The 17,702-nt window shown below is 38.8% G+C and overlaps 1 protein-coding gene across 5 annotated transcripts in view; it reads left to right on the forward strand.

Annotated features, from left to right (window-relative positions):
- The first annotated feature begins 3,670 nt into the window (after positions 1–3,670).
- The window catches only part of MBTPS2 (membrane bound transcription factor peptidase, site 2), an 84,524-nt gene continuing 70,492 nt past the window's right edge, over positions 3,671–17,702 (forward strand). For all 5 annotated transcript variants that reach the window (XM_005593164.5, XM_074029248.1, XM_005593165.5 and 2 more), the window contains exons 1-4: positions 3,671–3,863; positions 7,231–7,379; positions 9,887–10,103; positions 15,911–16,014. In XM_005593164.5, coding sequence (XP_005593221.1) covers positions 3,789–3,863; positions 7,231–7,379; positions 9,887–10,103; positions 15,911–16,014 — 545 coding nt within the window. In that variant the 5' untranslated portion in view covers positions 3,671–3,788. The remainder of the gene's footprint in view (positions 3,864–7,230; positions 7,380–9,886; positions 10,104–15,910; positions 16,015–17,702) is intronic.

Below are 17,702 nucleotides of genomic sequence, written 5' to 3' on the forward strand. Positions count from 1 at the left end.
CTGGATTGCTTCCTTTGTTTATGTAAAAATGCAAAAGTCACTGAATCAGACTAAGGCATAAGTGACTATTTCAGGCTAACAAAAGAGAAGACATTTCAGTTCTTAAGTTAATACTGCAACGTGTAAATCGTGTATTCAGCAAAAGGCTGATCAAAGACCCCAGAGAATGCAACCTTTGGTCTCTTACCTACCTATGACGCCTAGGCAGGCGTCGTCAGGACCTCCTGAGGCTGTGTCACAGGTGTGTCCTTAACCTTGACAAAACAAACTTTCTAAGTTAATTGAGACCTGTCTCAGATACTTTTAGGTTCACAACTGTTTACTTCCAGGCATGTTCTTCTCTACTTCCAGGTATACAGGGGATTACACTTTCCCTGCCCTTTTTAGTTAGGCACAGCTATTTGACTAGTTTTGATAATGAAACATGAATAGAAGTAACATGTGAATATCTGAGCTATAGCATTTCACTGCCAGTGGTAGACTCCCTAGTTCACTTCTTTCCCTGCCTTGGTGAACCCTAAGCGTCATCTTGTGATGTGGACATGATAAAATGGTGGAGTTTCCATCAGCCTGCCACCCTCCTACCTGCATATCCTGCCAACTAGCACACACAAAAAATAAATCTTTGTTGTTTTAAGCCTTTGGATTTTAGGGTTGGTTTCCAAAGCATAAGCTAGGTTATCCTGACTGCTGCAAGTTAATGTCATAAATGTAGACTATAATGATCCCAGAAGCAAACTATCTGCTCACATTGATGAGAAATACATAATTCTGAATGCCATGTCAAACTTAAAAAATTTAAATAGCAATACTTGATAATTGAAAAATAAAAATTGTATATATTTATCATGTACAACATGTTATTTTGAAATATGTATACATTGTATAATGACTGAATAGTAATATTTTCAAGAAAACTAATATAAACATTTAATTTTTAAATGTTATATTTCATGTATTTTTTATCACTGAAGTTTATTATATAATGGTGATATTCTGCTTCAGCCAAATATTGACTTTTAACATGCAGCTGCTTTGCATTCAGTCAATATATATATTCCGTGCCCCTCTAAAAATAATATATATACAAATGATATAAATTCAATCTTGGTTATGTGTCCTTTATTTAAAATACATAGGTCACAGAAACCTGAAACAATTTGTAAATTAAATCACAAATTTATTCTACGGAAAAATACCTTGATCTTCTAGAATTCAGGCATTTTTTGCTGCCCCTTGCATCCTCTATCTTGTCTCGTCTGCTGCCACCAGCTGGCTTCCACTACTGCTAAATTTCAGCAACCAGCAGGATTCAATTCAGTGCTTTGTTTTGACTGCTGAGTCCCTGATGAAAACACCAAGTCAGTTGAATAACTAAATTTTTAGGCTGGAAACAGAAAAGCACAACCAATTCATTTCCTATGTACTTTGGGCTATCAGATAGCCACATGGTAGCTGGTACTTGTCCCAGTAAGTGGTCCAGACAAGGCTGCAGGCTAACAAAAGAGAAGACATTTCAGTTCTTAAGTTAATACTCTCAGGGAAGAATATTGTTAAAAACTATAGAGTCATTGTATAAGAACAGACAAAGGTCAGATCAAACACAATAGTGTATCAATAGTCTCAGTATATGACCAGGCATGATGGCTCACACCTGTAATCCCAGCACTTTGGGAGGCAGAGGCCGGCAGATCACCTGAGGTCAAGAGGTTGAGAACAGCCTGGCCAACATGGTGAAATCTCGTCTCTACTAAAAATACAAAAATTAGCTGGGAGTACTGGTGGGCGCCCGTAATCCCAGCTACTCAGGAGGCTGAGGCAGGAGAATTGCTTGAGCCCAGGAGACGGAGGCTGCAGTGAGCCAAGATCGTACCACTGCACTCCAGCCTGGATGACAAGAGCGAGACTACGTCTCAAAAAAGAAAAAAAAAAGTCTCAGTATAGTATTAAGCTTTTAATAACTTCAGTAGTATAAATTCTATGAATTTATACATCATTTGAAAGTAAAATTATTTAACTGTATTAACTATAAAATTATTTAACTGCCTATTTGGTTTGTGAATTTTTGAACAGTAAATGTGTTTTACTTTTTTGTTGCAGTCAATGTTTGCCATCTCCTGCTAAAGGGACTGAAAAATTTAAAAATGTTCAAAATTCACAAAATAAAATAAGCATTTAAGAAATTTAAATAAACCTTCAAGTGACTTTTTGCAAGTTTGTAGCATTAATACTTCAGAAATTATTAAAGCTTAAAACAGCACTAAGTCTTTTGGGATACTTGTATTTGGAAAACTGTGCAGTAACAGGGTGGTTGAATACAAACTTTTATAATTTACACCCAGCTATGTCCAAAGAAAACTGAAATCATTTATAACAACATATACACGCAAATAGGCAAAGATATGTAAAACAGTCATAAGCTGTCTTGAAGCTGGAGAAACATGTCCCTAAGTGAGTAAAACTTTAGGAAAAGCAGAGAGAATGAGGCAAATTAGTAGCAATATTTTTAATATAGGTTTCTGGTATTATTCTATATTTTCACTTGGAAGGGTGTTGAGGATACATTTTTATTTGGGATACTTGTTCTTGAGATAGTATTATGTTCTCAATATTTTGGTATTAGCATTAGTATAGCTAATGATGCTTTTCCAGAAAAACTGAAACAAATAACTTTTAAAGATGCACATTAATAGAATGTTAAAAAAAAATAATAAATAGTTTTCTTTCCTCTTAGAGATTATCTAGTTTAGTGGTTCTCAACCTTGGCTGTACAGTGCAATGACTTGAGGGGTTTAAAAAGTATAAATGCTTGGGTCCCACTGAGCATCTGATTTAATTGGTCGAGGATACAGAACTGGCATCGGGAATTTTAAAAGACCTTGGTGATCCTAAAGTGCAGGTAAGGTTGAGAACCTCTGCTCTAGTTCAATATATAATCAGGTATACATCAACATTAAAATGTGTAGGTGTTCAGAGTTCTGATTTTTAACCATAGTACCATCTCAAATATTATAATGGAAAAGTTTGAAAAAAGAGCCTAATTTAATCATCATGGATAAATTTCAAAAAGCATGTTGAACGAAACAAGCCAGACACAAAGATTACTTATTGCATTCTATTTACATAAAGTTAAAAATAATCAGAACAGGGGGAGGGGCTATTGACTAGGAAGGGACGCAAGAAGGAAATTCCTCAGAGGGAAATTTTCTCTATTTTGATTAGGGTACACGGATATATATATATATATGTGTATATATATATATATCTCAAAAATCACAGAAATGGACAATTGAGCTCTGTATGTATGATTTCATTATATGTAAATTTACAATTCAGTAAAAAGGATAATCTGCATAATTAAATCTGCATATGTATGACAGGGTCGGGTAGGGAGAGACGATTACTTTAGACGACCCCAAATCCTCATAGGTTAAAAGAAACAGCAAACTCCTGATCAGAACTGGCGAAAATGGAGAGTAGACAGCAGGGAGGGCCAAAGCCTAAGAAATCGCTACAAGACTAGACGCCGAGTTCGAACTACTGCCAGGACGGCGGCGCCCGAGCGCCCACAAAAATAAGCCCCCGCGCCATTTCCGGTACTAGCAAATCCTCCTGTATGTCCCCACTGGAAGAGTCCGGTGGGAAACTGTGCCACCGCAGGGAAGGAGCCGGCGGTAGCTTGGTTCCTGAGCGGATGCTGGGGCTGTAAGGCGCGCGCGGTCAGCTGTTTGCGGTGCAGGGAGGAGGACGCCGGGGCTCGCCTTCCCTCCTCTGCCGCCGCCGCCGCCATGATTCCGGTGTCGTTGGTGGTGGTGGTGGTGGGTGGCTGGACTGTCGTCTACCTGACCGACTTGGTGCTGAAGGTGAGGGCCTTGGGCCTAAGGTCCAAGCCCGCGGTGCCCATGGCCGGAGCGCAAGGCCTTCTTTTCTCTTCCCCTGCCTCGCGCCTCCCGGGCTGGACGGTGCCCACGTGCGACAGTCCGCGTGGTGGATCGGCCCGGTGGAGTAAATAAAGCATTGCCGGCCGCGGGAGGGGTGTGGCGGCCTGCGCGGCTGCCACCGTCGCAGTGCGGGACAGTGCAGGCCCTTCAGCCTTCGGGTCCTGCCTGGGAGGCGCCAGTGGTGGGATCGGGAGGGCCGGGGCCCTGCCAGACCCAGCCGCTGCAGTGCAGCAGGGAGGAAAAGAAAACGTCTGCTTAGTAAAGACAGTGCTTTCCCTTACTGTTTTTAAGGTCAAGACGCTCTAGAGACTCAGATATTGGAATGAATCTAAATCAAGTCGTGATTTAGATCAGTAGTCTCAAATTTTTAAATGCATATGATCGTCTGCTGTTGCGGTCAAAATGCAGATTCCGATTCAGCAGGTCTGCGGCAAGGCCTAAAATTCTGCATTTCTAACCACTTCCCAAGTGCTGCTGATACTGCCAGATCACAGAGTGTACTTCAGAGTAGCACACTCAAATAGCAAGGATTTACATAACCAGTTTCTGACTACTTGAATTCTGACTTGCACCCTGCACCCCACTTCTTCACACTAACCAGATACCTGGGTGCACGGTCCATTTTCCAGTTATTTGAGAAGGGTAGCAGAAAATCAGGAAGAGTTGTCTGACCACATGCTTCAGGCAAGCTTTTGAAATTGAGTATTGGGGGGGTAGGGGATGCGGGAGAGTAATTGTGTATGTGGAATAAGATCATATAAATTCTCAAATGTTTAATACAAATTCCAGTTATGAATAGCAAAACCTTCACGTTATGAATACCATTTAAAATAGAAAACCATAGTATTGCGTGTTTTAGCTTTAACAATAAAATGAAATGAGACTTTTCCTTCTTTCTATCATTTAAACTCGTAAAGTGCAGGAGGTTATATAGTGTAGTCCTTAGATCCAGGGCTGGGCTTCTAGCCAATGTGACCTTGGGAAAATTGCTATCTGTGCCTTGGTTTCTCGTCTTTAAATAGAGATAATAGTAAGGATCTCCTAAGATTATAGAGAGAATTACATTAGTGTATCCACATAAAGTCTCGCTCCTCAACTTGAGGTTCAAGGACCAGTAGCATTTGCATCATTTGGGAGCTTGTTAGAAATGCAGAATCCCAGGCCTCACCCCGACCTAGGGAATCAGAATCTGCATCTTAGCAAGATCCCAGGTGGCTCCTCTGTACCTGTTTGTGTTTGAAAAGCACTGATGTGGCCAGTCACAGTGGCTCACACCTGTAATCCCAGCACTTTGAAGGAGGCTGAGGTGGGAGGATTACCTGAGTCCAGGAGTTCGAGACCAGCCTGGGCAATATAGTGAGACTTTATCTCTACAAAAAATGTAAAAGCTAGCCAACCATGGTGGTGCATGCCTGTAGTCCCAGCTACTCTGGAGGCTGAGGTAGGAGGATTGCTTGAGTCTGAGAGTCAGGGGTTACAGTGAACCAAGATCAAGCCACTACACTTTGGCCTGGGTGACAGAGCAAGACCCTGTCTCAAAAAAAAAGAAAAAGCACTGATTTAAAGTACTTGGCATAGTGGTTAACATGTCATAAGCAATACGGGCCACAGTGATTTTGTTGTTTGAAAAAGCCACATGAGCCAGGTATGGTGGTGCAGCCTGTAGTCTCAGCTACTTGGGAAGAAGAGACGGGAGGATAGCTTGAGGCCAGGAGTTCCAGGCCAGCCTGAGTAACATAGTAAGACACACACACAAAGCCACATGATTTCTTCATGTTGCATATGTGGAAAAAAAAATCTACAATAAAAAGAACTTTTACAGCCCCTAGTCACGAGTGAGGTGACCAAGATGTCACTGGTTTCAGTGACAACCCCTAGCTCCTTAAGAGTGCACCATCCTCTGAGCAAAAGACCTAACACCCACTCAGAATATCTGCCTGGGAAATGGAGAGACCTCAACTTTTAGGAGCCTGCACCTTTAGTTTCTCTGCTTCCAGCTTGGTCTGCTGATCCATCCTCGGTTTTTCTAGGATTTCTGCATAGACATCTGTTGGAGAAGTGTGTCACTCCTTTTCCAAGTCTTGGAAAACAAGCAGACTTAAAATTTAACTACCGAAAGACTGGCAGCAGATAACATTACAGATCCAAAGCAAACAGCTACCTATATTTAGAGTATGATCATTTTTTAAGACTATGATAGGGCTAAGATTTCCTTCTTGGACAGATAAGTTTCTCACATGGGTGGGCATCAATATGACAATACTTACTGTACTTACTGTAACTGAGTCAGGTATAAAACACAGCCTTATGTCATCCAAAATCCTATATTAGTCAAGGACTTCAAACTTCCCTAAAGGTAAAACTCTTGTTGGGGCTGTGTATAAGCAGCTATTCCCACAACCCCAGAGAATTTAAGGGACATTACTAAGCCCAAGATGGTTTTAGATAAGTTTTTTACTTTTTACATGATCAAAGTTGGCCTAACTTCTTAGGGTTGTTGCTCAGAAGAAGAAAGCAAGCCCTGATTGCAACTGTCCCTTCTCTTGGATTGGTTGGGGTTTTTTTTTTTTTAATTATAACACAAGGCTTCTAGACCAGTGCTGTCCAATATGGCAGATATTAGCTACATGTGGTTATTGAGCCTTTGATCAGAGCTAGTCCAAACTGAGATGTGCTGTAGGTATAAAGTTGATGTTGAAATTCAACGAATTAGTACCCCCCAAAAAGTAAAGTATCTCAACAATAGTATATGTTGATTACATGTTGAAATATCTTGGATTTTGGGGTAAAAGTATATGAAAATTAATATTTAAAATTTGGCTGTTAGAAAATTTAAAGTTATATATGTGGCTTACATTTGTGGCTCACATTATATTTCTATTGGACAACACTGTTCTAAGCAGGGGTCAGCAAACTTTTTGTAAAGGGCTTGGTAGTAAGTATTTTAGGCTTTTTGGGTCACACAGGGTCTCTGTCGCATATTTTTGGTTTTTATTGTATTTTTATAATCCCTTAAAAATGAAAACTATTCTTAGCTCACAAGTTGTGTGAAAACAGTCTGTAGTTTGGATTTGGCCTGCTGCCCATAGTTTACCAGACCCTAATCTCAGTAGACCAGTTAGGTCTGTGACCTTTAATATTCTGAAGAATAAACATAAAGCTTCAAGATTATAAACATTTGGGCAGTCAGCATCTTGATTTCCTCTAGAAAATACTTTGTGTTATTTTCTTACACATTATAAATTGTTCTTCAAAATTGAGTGATTAAGAACTTTTCTTTCTCTCTTAGTCATCTGTCTATTTTAAACATTCTTATGAAGACTGGCTGGAAAACAACGGATTGAGCATCTCCCCTTTCCACATAAGATGGCAAACTGCTATTTTCAATCGTGCCTTTTACAGTTGGGGACGGCGGAAAGCAAGGATGCTTTATCAATGGTATTCTTCATCTTCTTTTGTTTGGTTTAAGTTAATCATTAAGTGATCACTACAGACAGCTTGTTAAATTAACTATTTCCATCACTTTGCAGTTTTCTGAGTTTTAAAATATTGACAATATTAAAACTTTCTGGTTTTATATAACCTTACGGGATCGTATCATTGGGGCTTGCATACATTAAAAATCGAGGCATTTATGGCAATTTATGATTAGGGGCTTTATAATGATCTCTGGGACACCCAAGATACTGGCAGGTTCTGTAGATGAGCGAATGTGAGGGTCAGGGGTGGCATGGTCTAAATTTCTTTTTGTTAAAAATTTAGCCCCAAATGGATTAGAGCTAAGTGTAAACAATCAGATCATCAGAGTTAGCAGAAAATGCAATAGCAGATCAAAGCATACAAAGTGGAAAAAAGGATATAATAAAGATAAGAACAGAAATCAGTGAAACAGAAAATACACAATAGAGAAAATCAGCAAAGCCAAAAGTTGGTTCTTTGAAAATATTAATTGGGCCAGGTGCAGTGGCTCACACTTGTAATCCCAGCACTTTGGAAGGCCAAGGCAGGTGGATTGCTTGAGGCCAGGAGTTCAAGACCAGCCTGGCCAACATGGTGAAACCCTGTCTCTACTAAAAATACAAAAATTGCTGGGCATGGTGGCATACGTCTGTGGTCCCAGCTACTCGGGAGGCCAAGGCACAAGAATTACTTGAACTCAGGAGGCAGAGGTTGGCAGAGAGCCAAGATCACACCACTGCACTACAGCCTGTGTGACAGAGCAAGACCCTGTCTTAAATAAATAAATAAATAGAAAATATTAATTGATAAATCCCTACCATGACTGATGAAGAAAAAAGAAACATAAGTAATTAAAAATGAGAATTGAGGCCAGGCACAGTATTCCATGCTTCAGCCCAGGAGTTCGAGACCAGCCTGGGTAACATGGTGAAACCCCATCTCTACAAAAAATATAAAACTTAGCCAGGCGTGGTGGCTTGGGTCTGTAGTCCCAGCTACTTGGGAGGCTACATGGTGAAACCCCATCTCTACAAAAAATATAAAACTTAGCCAGGCGTGGTGGCTTGGGTCTGTAGTCCCAGCTACTTGGGAGCTAGTTGGGAAGATCACCTGAGCCCTGGGAGGTCAAGGCTGCAATGAGCTGTGACCATGCCACTGCACTCTAGCCTGGGTGACAGAGTGAGACCCTGTCTCAAAATGAAAAATCGGAATTGAAAAGAGGACATTACTACAGATTCTATAGACATTAAGAACATAGTAAGACTGCCGGGCGTGGTGGCTCACGCCTGTAATCCCAGCACTTTGGGGGGCCGAGGCAGGCGGATCACGAGGTCAGGAGATGGAGACCATCCTGGCTAACACGGTGAAACCCCGTCTCTACTAAAAATACAAAAAATGAGCCGGGTGTGGTGGCGGGCGCCTGTAGTCCCAGCTACTCAGGAGGCTGGGGCAGGAGAATGGCATGAACCCAGGAGGCGGAGCTTGCAGTGAGCCGAGATCACGCCACTGCACTCCAGCCTGGGTGACAAAGCAAGACACCGTCTCAAAAAAAAAAAAAAAAAAAAGGAACATAGTAAGACTATTAAGAAAATTCTAGGCCAGGCGCGGTGGCTCAAGCCTGTAATCCCAGCACTTTGGGAGGCCGAGATGGGCGGATCACGAGGTCAGGAGATCGAGAGACGATCCCGGATAACACGGTGAAACCCCGTCTCTACTAAAAAATACAAAACAATAGCCGGGCGAGGTGGCGGGCGCCTGTAGTCCCAGCTACTCGGGAGGCTGAGGCAGGAGAATGGTGTAAACCCGGGAGGCGGAGCTTGCAGTGAGCTGAGATCCGGCCACTGCACTCCAGCCTGGGTGACAGAGCGAGACTCCGTCTCAAAAAAAAAAAAAAAAAAAAAAAAAAAGAAAATTCTATGCCTATAAATTTGACGGTTTTAATGAAGTAAACAAGTTCCTTGAAAAACACAACTTATCAAAGTTAGAAAACATGGCAGATTATCTCCACTATAGAAGGGTAGCTTCTAATTATTAAAACAATAGAAAAAAGAAACTATTATTAAATTGTGCCATGTTAATATTTAAGCTCATTTTATCACAAAGTAAAGCTGAAATACAATGCAGACAATAGAAGAGGTAGATGAAAAAGGATGGATGTCTATAACGTCAAAAGGGCTTTCATAACGATATAAGGACAAGATCAAAACAACGTTATGTAAATGAGCAAGTTCATGAGAGGAAACAAACTTTTTCATTGGGAATGATATTCAGATTCTTTAGTTATCAGAGAATTATAAATTATAAAACTGCTTAAACTAAGCTCATGCTGCAGTCAAATATTTGAAGTTCATGTAGGAAAAAGAGGCAGAGTTATTGAAATTTTTTAGCCATTATTTTAAAGCTATGAAATGTGGCTGGTCAGTGAGTTTGCTAGTCCATGAATTGAGAGAAATTGTAAATTAACATGATTTTTTTCCTTTTGACAGGTTCAATTTTGGAATGGTGTTTGGTGTAATTGCCATGTTTAGCTCATTTTTTCTCCTTGGAAAAACGCTGATGCAGACTTTGGCACAAATGATGGCTGACTCTCCCTCTTCTTATTCTTCCTCCTCTTCCTCTTCCTCCTCTTCTTCCTCTTCCTCTTCTTCATCATCTTCCTCTTCCTCCTCCTCGCTTCACAATGAACAGGTGTTACAAGTTGTGGTAAGTATCGTCTTTTTGCTTTAAATAACTATCGAAATAGAGATGCAAGATACCACTTCTGACCTAGTGTAACTCCTATCCATAATATAAATATGGAAATAAATTAAAAGTCTAATAATTTTCAAATTACCTGCTTACACAAAAATATTAATAAGAATACAGCAAGGAGTTGTTGAAATATTTGGTAGTAGCTTAGTATTAATGGTAATAGAGAACAAATGAACCATCGTTAAGACTGTCAGCAATTACACAGATATGTGACTGAATGTCTTTTTAAGATGTTAAATGATTGTTACTTTCAAAGAATAAGCATGCTGATTTAAGATCTCTATAATGTATAAGTAAATTGCATTCCAATTCTATGCAAAGTGTTTCCTTTTCCTTTTCATGGCCTTCAGAGCCTAACCAATAATATCCGTTTAATTAAAGATATAAGACCTTTCTGAGTCGTCACTGTGATTTCTTAATATGAAGAATAATGTGCTGAGTTGTACTCCTTTAAAACTCATGTGTAGACCTATACCTTATCATTTTATGTCTCCAAAGTTTGGAAGGGGGCTTTACGTTGGCTCACTTTTATTTCACATTTTTACATTTATAGTTCCCATTTCCATGAGTCATGGATGTTGTTTTTAATCGTGTTCTTATTAATGGAGTAGACTAAGGATTAGTAACAGATTGGGTTTTTTTTTTTTTTTTTCTTGTCTCTTTGTGGCCTCTACTAGGCTGGGTCACTGGGAAGATTTAGAAGTCATTTGTAGAAAACAATAATCTCTCCTATGGCCATAGCTCTTTCTTAGAGATTAAAAAGATTTACCAGGTGAGGCCTCAGAATAAATTATTTATTTCTTCAGCAAACATTCCCTGCCTTACAGATAAGAAAATCGAGGCACAGACATGTTAAGTCACTTGCCTGTGGTCACAACTCATAACTAGTAGATCCATCATCACTGATCTTAGAGCCTATGGACATTATGCTCCATTATTATTATTATTATTATTATTATTTGAAACGGAGTTTTGCTCTTGTTGCCCAGGCTGGAGTGCACTGTGGCACGATCTCAGCTCACCACAACCTCCGCCTCCCAGGTTCGAGCGATTCTCCTGCCTCAGCCTCCCGAGTAGCTGGGATTACAGACATGCGCCACCACGCCCAGCTAATGTTGTATTTTTAATAGAGACGGGGTTTCTCCATGTTGATCAGGCTGGTCTTGAACTCCCGACCTCAGGTGATCCACCTGCCTTCACCTTCCAAAGGGCTGGGATTACAGGCATAAGCCACTGCGCCCGGCCTATGCTCTACTTTTAAGAGAGGTAGATAATTCTTCAAGGAACTATAAATAATTTTACTTACAGTTTTATACCTCTAGGTATATGGTGGGAGGATAGGTGGGACTGGAGGCAAGAGAACAGGATAGTGCAGGAAATAAGGTGGGAGATACAGATAGGGTCTAGGTTATGAAGTTTATATTTTACCTGTAGGTAGCAAGTCTATACAAAATGGACCAAAGTCATTAGACTGAAGATGTGGAGATCATTTAAGAGCAGTAATTTATTTTAGAAGTGATAAAGATCTAAAATTAGTGGCAAGGAGAATGAAGGGGACAGATTGAAGTGACCTTTTGGAGTGGAATTCTCAGACCTTGGTGATGAATTAAATGTGAGACTGGAGGGAGAAGGAAAAGTTTAGGATGACTCAGGTTACATGATTGGTTATTGTTCACCAAGAAAGAGGATAAGAGAGAAATAAGCCAGTTGGAGAAAATATGATCATTGGCTTATCTGCCTGCTAGAATTAGAATGGCAAAATGTTGTTTAGGGAAGAAATTATTTCTTCTCTTTGCCACTCAGTTTATTCATAGTGCTCACAAAAATATCAGCTCTATTAGGAGAGCCGTGCTTTGGAACCATTAAGAAGTCAGCTGCCCTCTGGAGCCCACCATGCATATTAATGTATAAGTTTAAGAATGTTATGAATCCTGACTTTGACATGAGCTCTTGTCGCTTAGGTAACATACCTTCTGTTTACCCTATAATTCCCGACAGCCTTGTTCAGTATTAATTCTCCAAACCATGGCACTCTGTGTTGTTGAAAGTATTCTGTATTCAGTATTCCGGTACATCTAATACCCTGTGTGAATCATGGCAGAGACAGATGGGCAATCGTGTACTGCTGCCAACAAATAAGACCTACCATCTGTTGGTATTATCACACATTCAAATTCTTACTTTATCTCACTCACTAGTACATGCAGAAAATAATAAAGAGAAGGAAGAAATATTAATAAAGAGAAGGAAGAAATATCCTATTGGACCAAGCTTACTGATTTATTTGAAATGAAGGTAAGGTAACCAGGATATTTTGTGATATAGAGGGTATGTATGACAATCTTAAGTATGTAAATTTAGAGAGGGTCAGAGAAAAGTGTAACACTGGAAAGATGTCTGACAACTTGGGAATGTAGCAGGTATATAAAAAGGGACATAGAAGTTCTTGAAAAAAGTTGCTCAATAGGGTCCAAGTAAAGAGAATTTCAGATAATGAACATTATAAACATATCCATTTCCTTTGACTCTTTACCTCCATATCTGGGACTCTAGCTTAAGGAAACACTTTCAAATACAGAAAAAATAGTATTCATTAAGCTCTTTAGCCTAACATTATTTATTATTATGAAGAATTAAAAGCAACCAAAATATCTGAGGAATGATTAAATTATTGGATTGTCATTCAATTAGATATTATGCACACATTAAAAATGATTATAACTAGTTTCGGCCGGGCGCGGTGGCTCACGCCTGTAGTCCCAACACTTTGGGAGGTGGAGGTGGGTGGATCACCTGAGGTCAGGATTTCGAGACCAGCCTGGGAAACGTGGTGAAACTCCATCTCTACTAAAAATACAAAATTAGCCGGGTGTAGTGGCGTGTGCCTGTAGTCCCAGCTATTTGGGAGGCTGAGGCAGGAGAACTGCTTGAACCTGGGAGGTGGAGGTTGCAGTGAGCCAAGATCGCACCATTGCACTCCATCCTGGGCAACAAGAGCGAAATCCCAGCACTTTGGGAGGCCAAGGTGGGCGGATCACAAGGTCAGGAGATCGAGACCATCCTGGCTAACACAGTAAAACCCCGCCTCTACTAAAAATACAAAAAAAAAATTAGCTGGGCGTGGTGGCGGGCGCCTGTAGTCCCAGCTACTCCGGAGGCTGAAGCAGGAGAATGGCGTGAACCCGGGAGGCGGAGCTTGCAGTGAGCTGAGATCGCGTCACTGCACTCCAGCCTGGGCTACAGAGCGAGACTCCGTCTCAAAAAATATAAATAAATAAAATAAAACAACAACAACAAAAATGATTATAACTAGTTTCATAACTGGAGAAAGGACACTTGGAATTAATGGAATTTAGAAAATGATTCAAGCAGCATTGTTTGAATCTTCAGTTACTAAAGGAGGCTTTTTAGATGAGATTTCTCTGTGTCCACAAAAATTGCAGTTGAATTAAAATTAAAACTTGAAACCATAAAAGACCTTGAAAGAAAAAAGCCAGGTTATCATTTTTATGAACACAGAATGAGGAAGACATAGAGCGAATAGTAGAAACCATGAATATTTTTTATATAACAGTAACACCTTTATTTTTTATTTTTTAAATACTTTATTAGAGCAGTTTTAGATTCACAGCAAAATTAAGAAGGTGCAGAGGTTTCCCCCTTACAATGATGAACAGATGTGAATATGTCATCACCACCCATAGTTTACATTAGGGTTCACTCTTGGTGTGAACCATGAATACTAATAGATTACCTATATTTTACATATTGAAAACTAAAAACAAAGTAAAATTAAAAGGCAAACAAACTGTGGAATACATTTATGTCATGTATTACAAAGGACCAATGCTGATATTTGAAGTGATCATACAGATCAGTAAGAAAAAGATGAATACTTTAGGAGAAAACAAGTCAGGTCATCAGTAGGCAGCTCACAGAAAGACCAAAAAAAAAGTCAAAAGTACAGAGAAAGTTCAGCTTTACAAATGGTCAAAGAAATGTAAATCACATTGCAGATTTGAATAAAATGAGCTTGCCCAACGTTATGGAAGGGTCTGCTTTTAGAGTACAATTTGATGATATGTATCAAAATCTTTTAAATTTTGTGTAATAATAGCATTTACTACCCTCTCTGTGAGGCATAACATTAAACATTGGACAAAGATTAGCTCATCTAATCCTCAAAATTACCCTTTTGTGCAAATGTGGTTATTTCCATTTTAATGATGAGAAAATAGAAATGTTGGAGGAATAATGCCAACTTTCCTGAGGTCATTTAGCTAGTTAACAGATAGACAGGACCTCAAACCCATAATATGTCTCAAGAGCCCAATCCCTTAGCAAGTATGCTCATCTAAGAATTTCTTCCTCCAAAATATTTAGGTGTGTGTGTCCGAATATCTTCATCACATTATTTATAAGAGCAGAAACTTTTAAAACAATTAAATGCCCAACAGTTTATTCCATAGAACACAGTATAGCTATTAAAAATCATATTGAAATAGAAAAGACTCACGGGAAGATGTCTGTGATACTGTTAAATGAAGGGGCAAATTTCAAAACCAGATTTATAATAAAAGTATAGTTTTTAAATATATGTGTACAGGAAAAGACTAGAAGGACACACATCAGAATGATTCAGAATGGTTTTGTATGTGTATGTATGTTTGGGGAGCAGAATTTTAGGCTTCTGTTTAGCTTTGAATTTTGCAGTTTTCCTGCTTTAAACATATTTTTTATAATTAATATAATAATTATAAAAGAAAGCAGAAATTTCCTCCAGAATGATACCTTTTAGGTTCCAACTCCTGGACTGTAAGAAATAGATTCTCAGTATGTAAATGGTATTCCTGAGCCTGGTGTGTCCCACTTAGCCTAATTTATTGTCTCTCTTTAACAGATGACATAACTTGGGAGTGATTACTTATGAGAATATATCTTTGCTATCTAAAAAAAATTGCTGTGCAGCTCTTATCTTCCCTTGTGTATGCAATAATACATAACTGCACATTTTAGGAGCACATGATTGTAAGACAACTCCTGCTTCAAATGTTTGTAACATGTCTATATGTTCCAAATGCCTTAATTTCGACATTAAATTTCAATTTTAATGTATTTGTGTATCTTTCACACTATTTTTCTGACCAACATAGTAGACCAACTGATGGAATAGAAGGGTATGGTGCTCCCACACTGATCAGGATCCCTATTAGAACAGCTTTCATTACCAACTCACCTATAACTTGAGGATATTAAAATGAAAATCGCTGATTAATAATATGGGGTTCCTATATTAATCAACACAAGTACTTGGAACCTTGCAATAACATTTCAGAGGAAGGTCTAGGAATTTTAACAACCATTCCCAAATCAGGCATCCAGCCTTTGAGGGTGGGTCAGCTGCTGCCTGCTTCACTGTCACCCTGCATTCCTTGGCACTTTGCTGGGCTCCCTCATTCTTTCCCATGGTGAAGACTCCAGGAAGCTAAAGTTTGAACTGTTTAACCTGGTGTTTCCCATTCTCTTTAGATTGGTTTTGTGCTTGTTCCAGAGAAACTGGCTAGTTCGAAAAATGAAATAGTGTTTTTGCTTTTTATTATGATAGAAATGGAGAAGTGAACCTTTGTCATATTACTTTTAGTTTGCAGAACATTCAGCTTGAAGGTTTAATACAGAATGAACATCATGTATCTTAGTGCCCAAGTGGGACTCCCCTGCACCCCCACTGATAATTGCTGCCATATTGTGTCTATGAACAGGTTCCTGGTATAAATTTACCCGTCAATCAACTGACCTATTTCTTCGCGGCAGTTCTCATTAGTGGTGTTGTACATGAAATTGGACATGGGATAGCAGCTATTAGGTAATGATATTTACCTTTTTCTTCATACTACATGCAAAAAAAAGCTTTTCATTTAGGAGAATTTATTACTAAAATCTGCTACATTTGATACTTCACTATTTTTCTTTCTGTGGCTATTTCCTAGTGCATAGCCATCATTTGTTACTTTGAGGAAGCTTCTTTTTTTATAGAGAAGATTAATATGTTGATGAATATGCTCTGTTAACCACGGGCATATCTGTAATCAGGGTCTTTCTATCCTTTGCCTTTGCCAGCGTGGTTATCCTCATGATGCCTCAAAGATTTTTTTTACCAAATCCTGAAAGCCAATCTTTCTGTTCATCATTGAGTCAGAATGATAACCACTGTACTCAAAACCCACTCACCTTAGAACTTTATTTGACTTATCAGCTGAAATAATTTCCTGCTTCTGCTTATGTCCTCTGCTGGCTAGAGCAAGAAAACTGAAAGCACTGAGTTTAACAAATATCATAGTCTATCTGGAAACCCAAGTGGAAGATAAGATGAGACCTGGGACTAGCTTTGAGTATCACGCTCTGTTCTTGGTCTTGGCTTCCCAAATGTATCACTGTAACTATACCTAAGCATTTAGAATCCTATAACGCATACAAAATCATGATGGGGAGAGGGCCACGTCACAACTCCCCTGCTACCTCCATTGCTAATTACTGCCATAATTAGCAAGCATGCTAATAGGAATGTGTTTTATCCTTTTGGTGTGTGGACCAGAGAAAAGGTTAAAAACCTCTGTTTTGGAAGAGAAGGTGTAATCACTTCTTACTACTTTCCAGTTGTTTATGAACAAGAGTCTATTTATTGGCAATAAATCCTCATCTTGACAGAGCATATACTATTACACAGGTGTGCACAATAGTGGCTTAAAGTGGTGGCTGCTGGGTTTCTTTTTCTTTTTAAATCTCCTTCACCTCTGCTTCCATGTTTTTAGCTTTGCAGCCTTTAGGATTTTACCTACAGACACATAGTTAATAACAGCTTAACAATTTACAGTATGTTTGTAAAAATAACTTGGGTAATTTTTTTTTTAAATCCCAACTGCCAAGAAAAAAAATGAACTGTACAGCTGTCTTATATATTTAGTATTAAGCAACAGCACAATATATTTAGGTGATACTTTTTTCTAGGGGGCCTGGTTGGTTTTATGAGACTTAAATATTAATTTTTGGAAAATGAAGTGATAAAAAAAAATGGTTCTTTTTTTTTTTTTTAATATGGAGAGCAAAACCTGCTGAAAAAACTGGTTCTCTTAAGGACAATCTGAGCATTATGCATGTTTAAACATACTTACTTAACGTTAGCTCGATAGGAATACACCTAGATAGATCTCTACCATTATTTATTATTGCTAAGACAAATACAAGTTATTAGGTAATTTACTTGAATTATATAGTCTCCTGTGTCCTTCTCTGATAATAGTTCAGAGTAAACCATAAAAATGTTTTTCATTTAGTTTCTCATAAAAGCCATTTCTGTATATATGTGACTAACTTCAATTATTTGCTCAACACATTGGTTTCTAAAAATTTTAAAGTGATGTCTATTTCAGTATGCCCTATGTTACAAAATTCAATTTCACAGATAACCAAATCTGTACATTATTATAAAATTAAGATTATATATAGTATAGATATAATTTTTTGGCTGTTCAGAGGGACTTTTTGTTTTTTAAG

The sequence above is a fragment of the Macaca fascicularis genome, chromosome X, assembly GCF_037993035.2.
Source record: "Macaca fascicularis isolate 582-1 chromosome X, T2T-MFA8v1.1".
Classification (NCBI taxonomy): Eukaryota; Metazoa; Chordata; class Mammalia; order Primates; family Cercopithecidae; genus Macaca; species Macaca fascicularis.